The following is a 17,458-nucleotide window of genomic DNA, read 5'->3' as shown; positions in this document are numbered from 1 at the left end:
TTAAATGGAAGGAATGCATCCAATTTCTTGATTGGTTAATTCTCTTTTGTACAAAAATAAACTTTTCTGATCTTGCAATGTTATCAACTTTAAATCGTAAACATCTTGCACTATGTTTTGATCATAAACTTAGGATATATCCTCTGCTAGATGATCAATGTGTGGCTCTATGCACTTGCCTTACACAGGACTTGTAACTATTTGGAAGTTTTAGATTAAAGTGATTCTTCTTTTTGCCTTGGATTAGCGAAGGACATAAATCTTGCTCGTTAGAAAAAGTACTGATTCATGTTTCTTATTTAACTGACAGTATCGGTTGCATTCTTCTTTCTGTTGGACAAGATGATTTTCACGGTGAAGCATTGGACACTCTAAAATATGTTGTAAACCAGTCAGATTACACTGAACAGACATTGAGAAATGTAACACAATACCTGTTACTCGCAAAAACTGTAAATGTGGCGCAGATTTTCCTCCCTTCAGACGTAAAAGATGATATTGATCGCCTAAATGGAGACCTAACTTCTGCAGCAGATAACCTCAAGGAGAAAACAAATGAAAACTCAGGAAAGATACGAAAGGTCTTCAATGCTGTGTATGCCTCGAATTTAATTTGCTATTACTCTTCAGTGTTTGTTTTTGCTTCAACGTCTGATATTAATGTGCAAATGTCACTTTGCAGGCGGTCAGCTTTGATCACTGTTGCTGTCGTTATGCTTCTCATATCCATTCTGGGTCTTTGTACGTATTACTACACCAAGCTCTATTAATAGTCTCAAACTTTTACGGCTTAAACATTAATTTTGAGACTGAAATCACATTTCTTGCAGGCCTCTCTATCCTTGGCCATCAACACACAATTCACATGTAAGCTTCTCTATTCAGTGGTTGAACAATTAAGACTCTCATTTTTTTCTCAATACTCCCTGTCATCTCACAATCAATGCCCTGATGCAGATTTATCATTAGCGGATGGTTGCTGGTGGCATTTACATTCGTTCTCTATGGAGTTTTTGTCATCATTAACAAGTAAGAAACAAATGTGTTCTTTGTGATAAATCTGTCATCAAGTTTTTGTGAGTAATTTGGAGTGAAAACAGTCTTTTGGTGTTCTTTTAAATTCCTGAGAATTCCGGAATTCAACTTGAAGTTGAATTCCAAAATTTTATTGCCAAATGTGTTTTCCAGAGTTCAACTCCAGAAAGAATAAGAAAAAAATCATGACCAAACGCTTTTTATTACAGAAGCTTGTATTTGCCATGCTTTAGTTTTCTACTCTTTTCTTTGTTCCTGGGGTCGCAAGATGCTTTCTTTATGCAATACCCAAAGGTGTGGCCTATCGTCAATGAAGTGAGATGAAAAGGTGCTTAGTGATTCCTTTACATGTGCTACGATTTGATGGGCAGTGTACTCTGTCACTCTGCTGTCCCTGTGAAATAGTCGAGATGTTCATAAGCTATCTCTGACAAAACACATTTTTAAAAGAGAAGTGCTCTATTAATTCAGTTGACCATACATTTATGCAGTATTCCCGCTGCATGGGGAGTAACTTCCGACATGCTTAGCTTTCTCAATTAGTCTTATCTGTTTCATTTTAGGTTTCGATAAGAATGTAAAAGGGTTAATAAGAATAGTTCCAATATTTGAAGGAGTCACTGATTGACATGTTCCTTTTTTTCTTTTTGGTTCCAGTGCAATTTCAGACACTTGCATGGCAATGGGAGAGTGGGTGGACAATCCTCATGCTGAAAGTGCTCTTAGCAACATCCTTCCATGTGTTGACCCGAGAACTACAAACCAAACTCTATTCAAGAGCAAACAAGTCACTGTTGATCTCGTAAATATTGTCAACGGATATATAGACACATATGCAAATTCCAATCCATCTAATCATCTCAATTCAAATTACTATAACCAGTCAGGACCCGTTATGCCACGTCTCTGCTATCCATATGACTCCCAATTGCAAGATCTGCCATGCCCGGCTGATCAAGTGTCTATGGCAAATTCTTCAACGGTAAGTATTAATGTTTCTCTTCCTCCTCAGTCACGCCCTGCTATGAAACATTTCCTCTTCTACCGTTGTTTTAGTTTATGTTGCTCAGACTCTTCAAAATTATCTTGCTTGCTGCATGTCTGATCCTCATAAAGTAGTATATTTCTGGAGGATCCGACAACATTTTTGGAGAGTTGGAGTAACATAGGTTAATAGTTGAAAGTTGACTACTGGTTCTATATGCTAAAGATATTCGAGTTGTTTGTCAATAAAAGTGAATCCGCGTGTTCTAAATATCTTGTTCAGAATTTTCGGCATTCAATACTTTGCAATCCAATTTAACTGTTGTTGCAATTTGTTTCCAGGTTTGGCAGAATTATACTTGCAGTATATCTGAGGCCGGAATGTGTACTAGCATCGGTAGGCTGACACCCGACATGTACGAACAGCTAGTGGCAACGGTCAACATAAGCTATGCTCTTGAACATTATGCACCACCACTGCTTAATCTCCAGAACTGCAATTTTGTCCGCGATACATTCAAGAACATCACGGCCAATCACTGCCCTCCATTGGAACACCATCTCCGAGTCGTTAATGCAGGGCTAGCCGTCATCTCAGTTGGAGTCATGCTAAGCCTTGCGTTGTGGATAGTATATGCAAACCGCCCCCAAAGGGAGGAAGTGTTTGCGAAGCTCTCTTCGCGTATAAAAAGCAGCTGCAATGGTAAGAATGTTAGCTGCAGCAATAGCAACATTGATTTGTCATCAAGAGGCACAACTCCAAAAATTGGAGTGTAGATATATTACTATAGAATTTCAGTATAGAAACAAGAGATTTATTTTGATCTCTTTATAAGGCCTTTTTGTTCAATATATGGGGCAAAGCACCATTTTTTTGAGCAAGGGGATTGATTGGTAGCCATTTTATTACCTATGTCGAGTAGTATATGTGTATAGAATAGTGTTTAATTCAAAGTGTTAAGTTTTGGTATATTTCATGTCAAAAGTTGGAAACTTTTACTGTTCTTGTTAAATGAAAAAATAACGGCTAATTTCACGTATAGTTACTGAACTTTATTCATTGTGTAAATAGTGGTGTTAAAACTTTTTTTCTTTTGTTAAATTAACGTAATTGAACTTTACATTCAAGGGTTATGGTAAAGTGATAAGTACTCTTTAATCCTTAACCGAGAGGTTTCGGGTTCTAGGTCCTTTGGTAATCGCCTTTGTTAGGGAGTGTTTTAGTCTCCAATGTGGGACTGTTTTACTCTGAGACTTTCTGACGTAAATTTGAATTTAAACGGATTCTAATATGAATATCGGACGCCAAAAAGAAAAAAGTAATTGAACTTTATTATTATTATTATTATTATTTTTATGTTTTTATAAATCGTAAAGTCACTAAACTAATAGGTAGGCTTTAAATTCAATGCACAAGTTTAAAAACCAATTAGGCCATTCTGCCCCTTTTTATTGGTACACCTTGTTTTTTTTTCCCTTTTCGTTTTTCCACTTGTTCGATATATTTATTAGAATTTGATTAAATTTAAATTTATATTGATGTGTCTCACATTTGAGAATAAAAGCGCTTTCTAATACAGACAAAAGACAATTCCATATCTGAAGCTCGAGAGCTATATAATTAAAGATAAAGTGTGTTACTTCATGATTAATTAACTCATTTCTAATCTACTAATTACTATGATGTATAGTTATTGGAGATTACAAGTTACAACTCTTTTCCACATTACTACTAATACACCTGCGAAAAAAATACATTTTAAAATATTAGTCAAAATTTCTGTAAGTAGTCTTTTTTGGAAAACGAAAAGATCATTAAATGTCATACATGCAATTTCACACATCAATGAGACTTTAGAGTAGAGGTGTACATGACTGGGTTGGTTCGGGTTTTTCAAATATCAAACCAAACCATTTGTGTAAAAATTTTAAATTTATAAACCAAACCAAACTAATAAAATTCAGATTTATTTGGGTTTTTCAACCTCGGGTTGGTTCGGGTTTTTCAAATACCAAACCAAACCATTGTGTCGAATTTTTAAATTTATAAATCAAACCAAACTAATAAACCTCGGATTTTTTCGGTAAAGTTTGCATACAAACATATAATTAACTTGTGCTCCAAATATTTCTTTAGTCCAGTCAAAATATAATTATCTAAGGTGTTTCTTAAGAAAATAACACAAAATATGAGATGAGTACTGATGACACTAAAATATTCAATAAAAAATAATAATAAAATCATCATATAAAATAAATATTGCAAAGTCATAATGAAAATGATCATAATTTAAAAGTACTAAATCATGCTAAAATAAGTTTAATAAGTACTTAGTTACATTACTAAATATTTAAGGAAAATTAAAATTAGATTATATATTTCAATTGTCTAAACCAATGTAAAATTAAAGAACAAATATTCAATATTATTGTCATTTTTAGTGTTGAATTGATTTTCTTTTTGCATTAGTATTAAATTTTAAGTTTTATTATAATTATCAACATCTATGAACTATAATCTTTATTGGACCATTCTGAATTCTAAGTTTTAATCTTGAAATAATATATTAAAAGATAAAAAACTATGAAATAGTATAAGAAATATTTTAAAATTATATCAAAGTAAATATTTTTATGTATAAAATAAAATTTTAAAACTACATATATAATGTCGGGTGGGTTTGGTCTCGGGTTGGTTTTTTTAGTTAAAACCAAACCAACCCAAATATAGTCGGGTTTTTTTTTCCAATACCAAACCAAGTCAAACCAAACCACTAGTTGAGTTTTATTTTCGGTTTGACTCAATTTGCGGTTTGATTCGGTTTTCGGTTCGATTTTATACACCCCTACTTTAGAGGAAGAATTCAAAAAGTTGTTCTTGATTCAAGAAAAATTAAAAAAAAAAACATTAACTTAAAAGTAGACATTAAAGCATTAAGTTTTTCTGCTTTATATAAGGGCCATTAGGGTTAGTACAATTTACACAACAACAAATAATATATAGAGCAAAAAACAAATAATACATTATTTTTTCCACTTTATATTGAAGCAAAAATAAATAAATAATAATAACATAATGTTTTGCTGTAGTCTAATTTCATTTGGTATTGTTGCCATAGCTATTGTAGTCACTATTACTGCTGTGGTTGATGTGGAGCATGTTCACTATCATTATTATAACAACAATAATGATGGTGAATCAAAGGAAGATTAAATTCGAGCTAACTCATTAGTGGTCTCTTAAAATTTGTACGAAGTATTACTTAGATATCTGTATTGGATAATGTTCAGTTTAAACAATTTGTGTAGGATCTGTTGTGTCATTTTGACACTTTAGAGGCCACTAATGAATTTTGTAACTCAATTTTGTGATTTTTAATGAAGTTTACTTATTTTAAGTATTGCATATGTGGCTTTTTGGTAATGCGTTTCTCTATTTTTTTTTTCTTATTTTGATGTTGTTTGTCCTAGTTTGAATTTTGAATTTATGTTATATACATCAATTACTAGTTAATGTTTATTTAAGTTATTTGCTTGTAATTAATTATTGATGTAAAAGTTTAATGATTATTCAAATTCAAAAACTGTAAATTTCGATTCCGATGGTCGTCGGTAAGTAGAGAAAAAGACGAAGAAAAACGAAATAGAAACAGTAACAATCATGTTATAGGATGGAAAAAGAAGGAGCTAAAATAGCCATCCAAAGGAAACAGGGCCTCACATTATTATTCAAATTCAAAAACTGTAAATTTCGATTCAGGTGGCTTCCGGAAAGTAGAGAAAAAGAAGAAGAAAAACGAAATAAAAACAACAACAATCAGACGACGGATGATGGGAAAATGCTTGAGATATACAGATCGAAGAGAATTATAGCTATCATCATAGCGAATAGCAAACACAAGAAGCGCACACTGTTAACGTTTCATGGTTGACTCACTTGGCATAAGATTTTCATTTGGATGTGGGTCTTCATTCTTGCGATTAACCCTCTTCTCCGCATTATTTAGGTTCTTTCTCCGCATTATTTAAGTTCTTTCTCCTCATGCTCTCCAACCTTTGTTTCTCTTTGTTTTGTTGAATTAAAATGAACAAACATTTGTTTTGCCTCCCTCCCTTTATATAGGTGTTACACTGAACAAATAAGGCACGGTTTGTTTGGCGTTGGGAAAATTAGTTAATTCACTCTACTGCAATTTAACCGTCAATAAATGATTTTCACCAACTGAATAATCCTCACCAATCAACTTTTCGTTTATTTACTTTTTTTTTTAAAGCAAATTTATTACTAGACAATAAACATAAAAAAATATCAATAGTTTATTTACTTTTTTTTTTTTTTGAGATACAAAATTATTTCTTTCATTTTATTGAAAAAGCTATATTTTTATGGTCTTAAACTAAAGATATACTTATACCAAAATATTTCTAAACTTGTGATCTTAAACATGTCATGTGGAAGTTAAATTTAAAAATTGATAAAAAAGAAAGAAACATTTTTTAATGTTTGGAAACAATCTAAAAAAGACAAATAAAATGAAAGACACAATATATTTTTTTTTTAATTAAAAAAGACATAATAATTCTAATATTAATAAAAAGAAAATAGGGCCCTCAAATTTGTGTGTGGTGGGTCTTACGGATGCCTCATTTTTAAAGGCATTGAGTCACCCTGTCATTAATTTTAGTCATTTCTTTACTATATTTTTTAAGATATTGTATTTATTATATTCAAAGGGTGTTATAGTAAAATTAGCCTTCTATTTATAATTTGTTAAGAAGTGTGTAAAGTCAATAGTGGACAAATATAAAAAAAATAACTTCACATACTTTTGGCTTATTAAAATCATAATATATGATGTGAAAAAAAATAAGCAGACAATCCTTCACCTATAGAAAAACAATAGTATAATTATTTAATCCCTTTCTAAACTTTTTGAAAACTTAAGAAATAAACATTTGAAAGAAACCTTTGGGCTAAAACCACACTATTATGTTTTGTGTACTTATAATGGTTAGTGACTTATATGATGTTGTATATGTATTGAATTGTTGTTCTTCGATTTTTTTTTATAATTTTAGTATTGGGATGCAAAACATAATGTTATATGTGTGAGGTTGAGTTAGGTACGAAATTTATTTATTTACAAATACTTCACTTCTAAATTCAACTTTTATATGATTTAGCCTTCTTTTGTTATATTTGTAGTATCTAAATTACTGCACATCATTCTTAGATTAAATAATTTTGATCTATGTTCATATATAATAATTGTTGATGGTTGAGAATGATTAGGCAATCTTCACTTATAAGTATTAAATTACCTAATGGATAAATTTGATTATGGGCTCAAATAACTAATAAGATCATTCAATATAGACAATATCCAAAGTATTTGCGATGGATTATGAGAATCTATGTGACGAAGGTCAATTTGAAGTGGAAGACTTGAAATATATTTATTTGAATCTGTTCAACATGCATAATTGTTAAATTTGAAGATCTATTTAGTTTTTTTACCACTCAAATCTGCGTAGAGATTCATTATACATACAAAGTATTTTGTATTTATTTTAATTATGTGATAGTATTTGATAATTGAGAAGGAATTTCAACCAACGAACTAATTTTTCAAATTTTATTCCCTAACTTGGCATTTAGTTTTCTTTTTGCAAGACTCTAAATTGATCTATTTTAACCTTTTTACTCCATATTGTAGGGAGAATTTTTTAAGATAATGAAAATTTTGATTTTTGTTACTATTTGTTAAAATATAAAATATTGGACCCGAGTCATGCCCCTCTAGTTATCTACTATAGTCTATAAAATAAGTGTTGCTTTATTACTATCTTGAAAACAAACTTAATTAAGCCTCGCGTTGTGGATAGTATATGCAAACAGCCCCCAAAGGGTTGGAAACTTTTACTGTTCTTGTTAAATTAAAAAATAACGGCTAATTCACGTATCGTTACTGAACTTTATTCATTGTATAAATAGTGGTGTTAAAACTTTTTTTTGTTATATTAACGTAATTGAACTTTACCAACAAGGGTTATGATAAAGTGATAAGTATTCTTTCATTCTTAACCAAGAGGTCTCGGGTTCGAGTCCCTTTGGTAAAAAGTTGCCTTTTTAGGGACGCTTTACTCTCCAATGTGGAACTTTTCGGTGTAAATCTGAATTTCGGGTGAAAAGAAAAACGCAATTGAGCTTTATTGATATTGACCCTGCCACGACTTTAAGCCCAAAGCTATAACTGTTACTGACCTTCACGACTAACTGATTTTGACCTGGAAAATTGTGAGATAGAAACTGCAGAAGATCAGGTATTGATTAGTTCACTTGAAAAGTTCTCTGTGCTGAGTGATGAAAATTTCTGGTGAAAGATGGCCTAGTACTACTATTATAACATTCATGTACTAGCTAATTTTATTCCTAGCAGGAGAAGGGAACATGGTTGGGAAAGGGTAAGAAGACGATGATTGTGAAGTTAGATCGGTTACTTAAAAAGCAAAGTGTAGAACTTAAACATTTAAGTTGCGAGTACATTTTTTTCATTTAACAAAGGATGAATTTGCATATGTTTTGGTGCAAAATCTGCATAGTTGTGTCTAAGAACTTGTTCCTCTTCTAGTGATTTTTTGGATATAGTGTTTATGGATTGACACAACTGACCTCGACTAGTTTAAGATTGAGGTGCAATTAATTGGTTCATTGATTATAAGTGATTCCTCTTCTAGTGTTAGGTGCCATTGGGAGGCTACATGAGTATAAATCTTGCTCGTTAGAAAAAGTACTGATTCATGTTTCTTATTTAACTGGCAGTATCGGTTGCATTCTTCTTTCTGTTGGACAAGATGATTTTCACGGTGAAGCATTGGACACTCTAAAATATGTTGTAAACCAGTCAGATTACGCTGAATAGACATTGAGAAATGTAACACAATATACCTGTTACTCGCAAAAACTGTAAATGTGGCCCAGATTTTCCTCCCTTCAGACGTAAAAGATGATATTGATCGCCTAAATGGAGACCTAACTTCTGCAGCAGATAACCTCAAGGAGAAAACAAATGAAAACTCAGGAAAGATACGAAGGGTCTTCAATGCTGTCTATGCCTCGAATTTAATTTGCTATTACTCTTCAGTGTTTGTTTTTGCTTCAACGTCTGATATTAATGTGCAAATGTCACTTTGCAGGCGGTCAGCTTTGATCACTGTTGCTGTTGTTATGCTTCTCATATCCATTCTGGGTCTTTGTACGTATTTACTACACCGAGCTCTACTTTTAATCTCAAACTTTCATGGCTTAAACATTAATTTTGAGACTGAAATAATATTTCTTGCAGGCCTCTCTATCCTTGGCCATCAACACACAATTCACATGTAAGCTTCTCTGTTCAGTGGTTGAACAATTAGACTGTCATTTTTTTCTCAATACTCCCCGTCATCTCACAATCCAATCCATCTAATCATCTCAATTCAAATTACTATAACCAGTTAGGACCCGTTATGCCACATCTCTGCTATCCATATGACTCCCAATTGGAAGATCTGCCATGCCCGGCTGATCAAGTGTCTTATGGAAAATTCCTCAACGGTAAGCACTAATGTTTCTCTTCCCCCTTAGTCACACCCTGCTATGAAACATTTCCTCTTCTACTGTTGTTTTAGTTTATGTTGCTCATACTCTTCAAAAATGTCTTGCTTGCTCCATGTCTGATCCTCATAAAGAAGTGTATTTCGGGACGAACCGACATGGTTGTGGCAATATTTTTGGAGATTCGGAGTAACATTGTATTGCAATCAAAGAGAGAAGAGGAATAAGCTTCTAGTATTTCATACATGAAGAAGTGAATTACAATGAATGGTATAAAACACATATATATACAGGTTGTTGGCATTACTAACAAACTAATCTGTAACTAACTAACTATGTAACTAACTGATCATTAATGAATTAACTATAATTAATTAACTACTTAACTAGTCACCAACTTTAATACTCCCCCTCAACCTGGATGTATTGAAGAGATTGAAGACACCAAGCTTGGACAATAAAAGATCATGCTGTGACCTCCCCAAGGCCTTAGTCAATATATCAGCTTGTTGATCTTTAGTGTTGATGTAGCAAGTCTTGATCAATCCTTGTTGAATTCTTTCCCGGATAAAGTGACAATCAATTTCAATGTGCTTTGTTCTTTCTGGAAAACTGGATTGGCTGAATTTGTATTGCAGCCTTGCTGTCACAGTAAATGGTAACATGATTATCTATAGTGAACCCCAATTCCTTGAACAAATTGTGTACCCAAACTACCTCAGCTGTAAGTGTAGCAAGACTTCTAGATTCTACCTCTGCAGGGCTTCGAGAGACTGTATGTTGCTTCTTAGATTTCCAGGAAATGAGTGAGTTTCCATACTTCAATAGGTTGCCAGTGATGGATCTTCTTGTATTTGAGCAGGATGCCCAATCTGCATCACAAAAACCAACTAACTGTGGTTGCTTCTCAGAACTCATGAGTAGTCCCAAACTTGGTGCTGCTTTAATGTATCTAACCACCCTCAAAGCTGCATTCCAATGAGACACCTCTGGCTTCTGCTAAAACTGACTTAAACATTGCACTGAGAATGCTATGTCTGGTCTAGTGTTAGTCAAATACAATAACTTTCCAATTATCCTTTGATACCTTCCTATATCAGCAAACAACTCATCATTATCATCTTGAGTGAAGTCAACATTTGTAAGATTAACATTACACTCTAATGGAGTGGTTGAAACTCTTGCTCCTGTTAGACCATCACTCGAAATCAATTCCAATGCATATTTTCTCTGGTTCATGACAATACCCTGGGCTGATCTGCAAAACTCAATGCCCAAAAAATACTTCAATTCACCTAAATCCTTAATCTTGAAATGGTAGTGCAACACCCTTTTAGTTTCCTGTATCAAACTGTAGTCATTTCCTGTGATTAACAAATCATCCACATATACAAGCACAATCACCAATGCTGAACCTTTCCCTTTTGTAAATAAAGAATAATCTAGTTGACTTTGTATGTATCCTGCTTTTAGTCAATGCATCAGTGAGCTTTGCATTCCACTGTCTGGAAGCTTGTTTGTGATCATACAATGACTTGATGAGTCTGCAGGCCTGTTTCTCCCCCTTACTAAAAAAACCTTTAGGCAGTTCCATGTATATTTCTTCCATCAAATCTCCATGTAAAAATGCATTGAACACATCCATATGGTATATCACCCAGTTTTCAGCAGCTGCAATAGCAATAATAGTCCTCACAGTTACCATCTTCGCCACTGGTGAAAATGTCTCTCGATAATCAATCCCTTCAATTTGGCTATAACCTTTGGCTACAAGTCTAGCCTTGAACCTATCAACTTCTCCATTTGCTTTGTACTTAATTTTAAATGCCCATTTACATCCTACAACACTCTTTCCTGCTGGCAACTTCACAACACTCCATGTACCATTATCTTGCAGTGCAGTGATCTCTTGTTTCATGGCCTCCACCCACCTGAGATCTTTAACAGCTTCCTCATAGGTTCTTGGTTCTATTTCAGCAGATATTTCACTTAAGAAAGCTTGATAAGAAGGAGACAAATTACTGTATGTCATGTAATTGGCTAATGAATGAGGGTGTGCAACAGAATCAGTTGCATTAGTAACATAATCTCTCATCCAAGCAGGTGGATGAGAACTTCTGCCAGAAGTCCTATATGGCACAACATGTGGAACACCTGAATCTATAGCCTGAACCATCAGGGGAACATATCATTCCACTTCTTCTATTGTTGTATCATGATCAGGTTGTTGATGACCATCATCAGAAACAACAGGATTAAGATCATGTACCTCAGTAACTGCAGGTAACAATTCATCATCAATAAACACTTGTCTGACAAAAGGTGGCATGTGCTTGTCGTGTAACTTACTAAAAGGAAACACATGCTCCTTGAAGATCACATCTCTACTTGCTATAAACTTCTTGAGACTCAAGTTGTATAACAAGTACCCCTTCTGAGTAGATGCATAGCATATCATGACACAATCATTAGCCCTAGGAGAAAACTTATCCTCCTTAACAAGTGTAGTGGCATAGCCTAGGCAACCCATTGTCCTTAAATGATCAAGTTTAGGCATTGTACTATGAAAGACCTGATAAGGTGACTGTTCCTGCAAAACCTCAGTAAGCATCATATTGATCAAATACACAGCTGTTGTAACAGACTCTCCCCAAAACCTGATAGTGATAGACCCTTGAAACCTTAATGCTCTAGCCACTTCAAGTATGTGTCTATATTTCCTTTCCACTACTCCATTTTGTTGTGGAGTGTGTGGACAACTGCTTTCATGGATAATCCCCAAAGAAGATAGAAGGACACTGCATTCTTTACTGAAGAACTCAGTTCCATTGTCGGATCTTATCCTACTTACTTGCCTTTTAAACTGATTACTGACCAATGCTAGAAAAGATTTCAACACCACAAAAACATCACTTTTCAATTTCAGTAAGAATAATCAGGTCATCCTGGATTTATCATCTACAATAGTAAGAAAATATCGAAAACCATTATGTGTAGCAAATCTGTAAGGTCCCATACATCAAGATGAATTAGATCAAACACATTGCTAGTCTGAGATATACTGATTGGAAATGGAAGCGTAGTTTGCTTTGTTAGTGGACATACAGGACAATTATTACACATTCTAACATCAGATTCCTTTTCTACTAAAGATAACTGTTTAAGGACTTTAACAAAGGGATAACCCAGCCTGTTGTGCCAAACCATGCCATTTGTACCTCCAGTCTTTGTCATCATTACTTTGTCACCAACATTATCTGGTCCATCATGGGAGAAATGATTTGAAAAGTAGTATAAACCATCAACTTCCTTACCAATCCCCTTCACCTCTCCATTGGAGAGGTCCTGAAAAACACAAAACTCAGGAAAGAAACATACATAATATTTCAATTGCTTATTTAGCTGAGATACTGATAGCAAGTCATGTTTAAAATCAGGCACTACCAATACATTTTCTAACACTCTACAACTGCATGAATGAGTAATTAAGGTGGTCTGACCATTAGGTAAGTATGCTCTCCTACCAAGAATTTTATCAGATGTATTAACATGATCCAAATTACCTAGATTGGATGTCATATGACATGTTGCCCCTGAATCAACTATCCATTTGTTTCCTCTTTTATGTGTATCATTATTTGTACTCATGACAGCTACATAGTCTCCTGTTCTATTAGACACTGAACATGGGACTATGTCATCAAAAATACCTGTCATGTTTGCCATATCTACAGCTCCAGCATCCTCTTCTTCATTCAACAGTTTCATGATTTTTTTATACTGACTGGGAGTGTAGTCAGGCCTAGCAGCAAAAGCCTGCAAATTAGTGTGAATGGAATGGAAATCATAGGCACCTTGTTCATGTTTTGATCCTGTGTTTACTCCTCCAAAAACATCACTTCTGGACTCATCATCACATTTTTCAACCTGCACATTGTTAGCAATACATTTTCCTTTTGCTGAATTCATTCCTCTAGATTGATTGTAGTTGGGTTCTGCACCTTGTCCACCCTTTTTAAACTTCCAGTCCTCAAGATAACCAACTAGTGTGAAACAGTTTTTCTTAGTATGACCATATATCTTACAATGCTCACATAATAGGTTCCAGTTCACTTTCTTTTTGGTATTGTAATTATCTCTCCCAGTATTCACTGATGAATCATTTTTATCTCCTTCAAAACGATTATTTCTAGAATAATTCCCTCTACCTGCATATAGAGATGTAACTTTAATCATATCTCCACCAGTACGCATGCTCGAAGTGACTCTCTGACTCTCATCTGCCATTATCATGGCATATGCCTTACTAACACTTGGCAAATGGATCATCATTAATATCTGACAACGTGCATGTCCATACGTCTCATTCAAACCCATTAAAAAGGCAAACAATCGCAAATACTGCATGTGATCCACATAACTTTTGGATTTCTCACAGACGCAGGAAGGTGGGGGTACAATTGCATCAAATTCATCCCACATTAATCGTAGTTTGGTAAAATAAGCTGAGACAATTGAATTGCCTGATGAATTGTGCAAATTTCTCTGTGGAGTTGATAGATTCTCGATCCATTAATTTTATCAAATCTCTCCTTCAGATCTGCCCACACCATTGCAACATCTGATGCATAGACGATTCCACTCAAGAGCTCTTTCGAAACTGTGTTCATTATCCATGCAAGCACAAAGGCATTGCACTTCTCCCATTGCTCTGCAAGTTCTAAATTATAATCACATCTCTTACAAGTTCCAAGGACAAATCCCAATTTGCTCTTTGCCTTGAGGTTAATCGCCATAGATCTACTCCATAGTGAGTAGTTCTCTGCTCCAGTGAGTTGAACTGTGGTCAGAATACTGTCGCACCCCTATTTCGAACCAGCCGAAACAATTTGCAACATAATACAGCTGACACTCTGATTTTTGAAAAAAATTGTTTTTGTTTGTTTTAGAGTCGCCACCTAAATTTTAAAGAAAATATTAGGAAAACCATTTTTAAATATGTAAATGTAAACTCTGTTTTGATTTGCGAAATCAGTGAGATTTTGAGTAAGGATTTTAGTTACTCGAGGGGAAGGTGTTAAGCATCCCTCAGAGCCTATCCGAAGATAGTCCTTAAACTCAATTTAGGAAAATATAATTAGGAAAACTTGTTTATTTATTTGCTTTAAAAATCAATGATAAGTTAATTAGCTAGTTTAAGAAAAATGGTAGAATACGAGGTACGACATATATATCTTATAAAATAGATTTAATGGTAGTATTTTTATCATATTATAAAATAAATAAATAAATGTAAATTTATATGTCAAAAAAATAGATGTGTCTTATTTGGACTTAACCTAAATGTATAAATGTTGAGTTTAAAGGATGTAAAATTAAAACGTAAAAATAAATAGATGTGTCTTATTTGTTGTTTTATTTATTTATAGAATTAAAACGTAAAAATAAAATAAGATTATAATCGGGTTTAAATATATAGAGTGGTATGTGTGAAAAATGAAGTTTAATGAAATAAATAATAATGATATTAAATGTTAAAATATTATGTAAAAGTTTGTGATCTTAAATATGTTTATTATATAGTGTAGTATATACATGTAAGTTGTTTAAAACATATGAACACTTATTACTTATTTACATGTATAGACAAATTGACGATAAATTATATGTAGTAAAGTAATATGTATATTTAAGTGTAGAGATTTATAAATTATAAAATAAATAAATAATATTAGTAAAAGAGATAGTAGATATGAGAAAAAATAATATGAAGTGTAACAAAATAATGAGTTACGTATAGAGAAAATTGAAAAATATAGGATTTGTACCTTTTTGCGTATGGCATATATATGTATGTATCTTGTATTTCGAACCTGTTAGCATATCTAAAATCTTGAAATAAGATGTTAAGAAATTAAAATGTTTTAGTAATATTCGATTTTAAAAAAAGTGATAATGGTAAATATATATATTTTTTGAAATGGGTTGATGTAAAAAATAAAATAAAATGGGCCTAACTATTGGTTACCCACCCCAACTGATCACTCCTACACCTTTAGTCTTGAAGGGTCTAAAAATCGCCTAATTATTTCAAAGATGAAGAATTAGGGCATCTAAATATTGGACTAAATAATGTTAAGGCTAACTCCTATTAATGGTCTACTAAAACTTATATAATTCTAGGTAAGAGATCCTAATTATCCTAAGGGAGAGAGATTGAAAGCTCTTTTATTTTAAAAAGGGTTTGTTTAAAAATCGTTAATCGACCAGAATTAGCCTAATTAAAAAAGAACTTATAAAAAGGGGTTTAAGAGGAAATATTAACATAATATAAACTAGCTTTAAAAGAAAGCGTTAATGTATAAGATTTTATAAAATGATAACTATAAACAATCTCGAGAATGAAACAATGTCTACTATAATCTTAGAGAAAATTAGTTAAGATTTAATTATTATTTTTTAACGAGCCAGAGGCTTAAAAATGGATATAATTTATTGGGTAAAAGGTTTTTTCAAAAATAAAAAAAAAAAAATAAACTAACTTAAAGGATGGGGACCAAATTTTAGGCCATTTTGTTTTTAAAGAAAATAATAATTGTATTCCATTTGAAAGTTGTGTTCTATCAACTAATCTACCCGTTTTAAAGTTCTCAAAAAGTTGTATTATTACTCTAAAATATAAACACTTCTACGTACTAAATCCCAACACTTACAAAGTTTTATGAAAGATTTGTTTTATTGCACTCAAAATGTGCATTTTAATGTTCAAATTGTTACCCCTCAAGGCTCTCAAAATCTGCCCCCTTTTTAAGCTAAAAAAAAATCTGCACTTTTAAATCTTTAGAATCTACAATCTGGACTCTTATTCTGAGTAAAAGATAGCTACAAATGATGTTAGTAACGGATGGTTGAAAACAAATAATAGTCGTAACATTCTATGTGTGGCATCACCACAAGAGAGACATTAATTGAGGAAATGACATAAGCTCACCAATATAGCATAATGTCCTCTACAAAACACGGTAAACAAGAGCAAATATCAAACATAAAGCTGCAATTATGTAACGTTAATTAGAAGCAAAAAATNTTGCTCTTTGCCTTGAGGTTAATCGCCATAGATCTACTCCATAGTGAGTAGTTCTCTGCTCCAGTGAGTTGAACTGTGGTCAGAATACTGTTGCACCCCTATTTCAAACCAGCCGAAACAATTTTCAACATAATACAGCTGACACTCTGATTTTTGAAAAAAAATTGTTTTTGTTTGTTTTAGAGTCGCCACCTAAATTTTAAGGAAAATATTAGGAAAACCATTTTTAAATATGTAATTGTAAACTCTGTTTTGATTTGCGAAACCAGTGAGATTTTGAGTAAGGATTTTGGTTACTCGAGGGGAAGGTTTTAAGCATCCCTCAGAGCCTATCCGAAGATAGTCGTTAAACTCAATTTAGGAAAATATAATTAGAAAAACTTGTTTATTTATTTGCTTTAAAAATCAATGATAAGTTAATTAGCTAGTTTAAGAAAAATGGTAGAATACAAGGTACGACATATATATATATATATCTTATAAAATAGATTTCATGGTAGTATTTTTATCATATTGTAAAATAAATAAATAAATGTACTTAAATGTATGATAAATTTATATGTCAAAAAAATAGATGTGTCTTATTTGGACTTAACCTAAATGTATAAATGTTGAGTTTAAAGGATGTAAAATTAAAACGTAAAAATAAATAGATGTGTCTTATTTGTTATTTTATTTATTTATAGAATTAAAACGTAAAAATAAAATAAGATTATAATCGGGTTTAAATATATAGAGTGGTATGTGTGAAAAAT

At 32.7% G+C, this 17,458-nt stretch overlaps 2 protein-coding genes across 2 annotated transcripts; one reads left to right on the top strand and one right to left on the bottom strand.

Moving 5' to 3' along the window:
• Nucleotides 1-233: 233 nt before the first annotated feature.
• LOC125850411 (uncharacterized) lies at nt 234-2,801 on the top strand (the record flags this gene model as incomplete). Its single annotated transcript, XM_049530266.1, has 6 exons — nt 234-595; nt 683-741; nt 831-867; nt 958-1,029; nt 1,693-2,017; nt 2,362-2,801. Coding segments are annotated over 6 exons (1,290 nt in total), but the record flags the coding sequence as incomplete, so codon positions are not given.
• A 9,003-nt stretch (nt 2,802-11,804) lies between these two features.
• Nucleotides 11,805-14,098, bottom strand: LOC125850410 (uncharacterized). Its single transcript, XM_049530265.1, has 2 exons — nt 12,736-14,098; nt 11,805-12,496 (listed from the first exon to the last, which is right to left on the bottom strand). The coding sequence occupies exons 1-2, from the start codon at nt 14,096-14,098 to the stop codon at nt 11,805-11,807; spliced, it is 2,055 nt and encodes a 684-aa protein (XP_049386222.1).
• Nucleotides 14,099-17,458: the final 3,360 nt, after the last annotated feature.

Source organism: Solanum stenotomum, unplaced genomic scaffold, assembly GCF_019186545.1.
Source record: "Solanum stenotomum isolate F172 unplaced genomic scaffold, ASM1918654v1 scaffold16821, whole genome shotgun sequence".
NCBI classification, from domain to species: domain Eukaryota; kingdom Viridiplantae; phylum Streptophyta; class Magnoliopsida; order Solanales; family Solanaceae; genus Solanum; species Solanum stenotomum.
This window is presented reverse-complemented; position numbering and strand designations above follow the sequence as displayed.

Excerpts from the sequence above, each read along its gene's own strand:
- LOC125850410 (XM_049530265.1), bottom strand. The coding sequence starts at position 14,098 with ATGTGGGATGAATTTGATGCAATTGTACCCCCACCTTCCTGCGTCTGT. Across the intron at positions 12,497-12,735 it reads GGAATCTGATGTTAGAATGT|CATTGGTCAGTAATCAGTTT; the intron begins GTAATAATTGTC and ends AATCTTTTCTAG.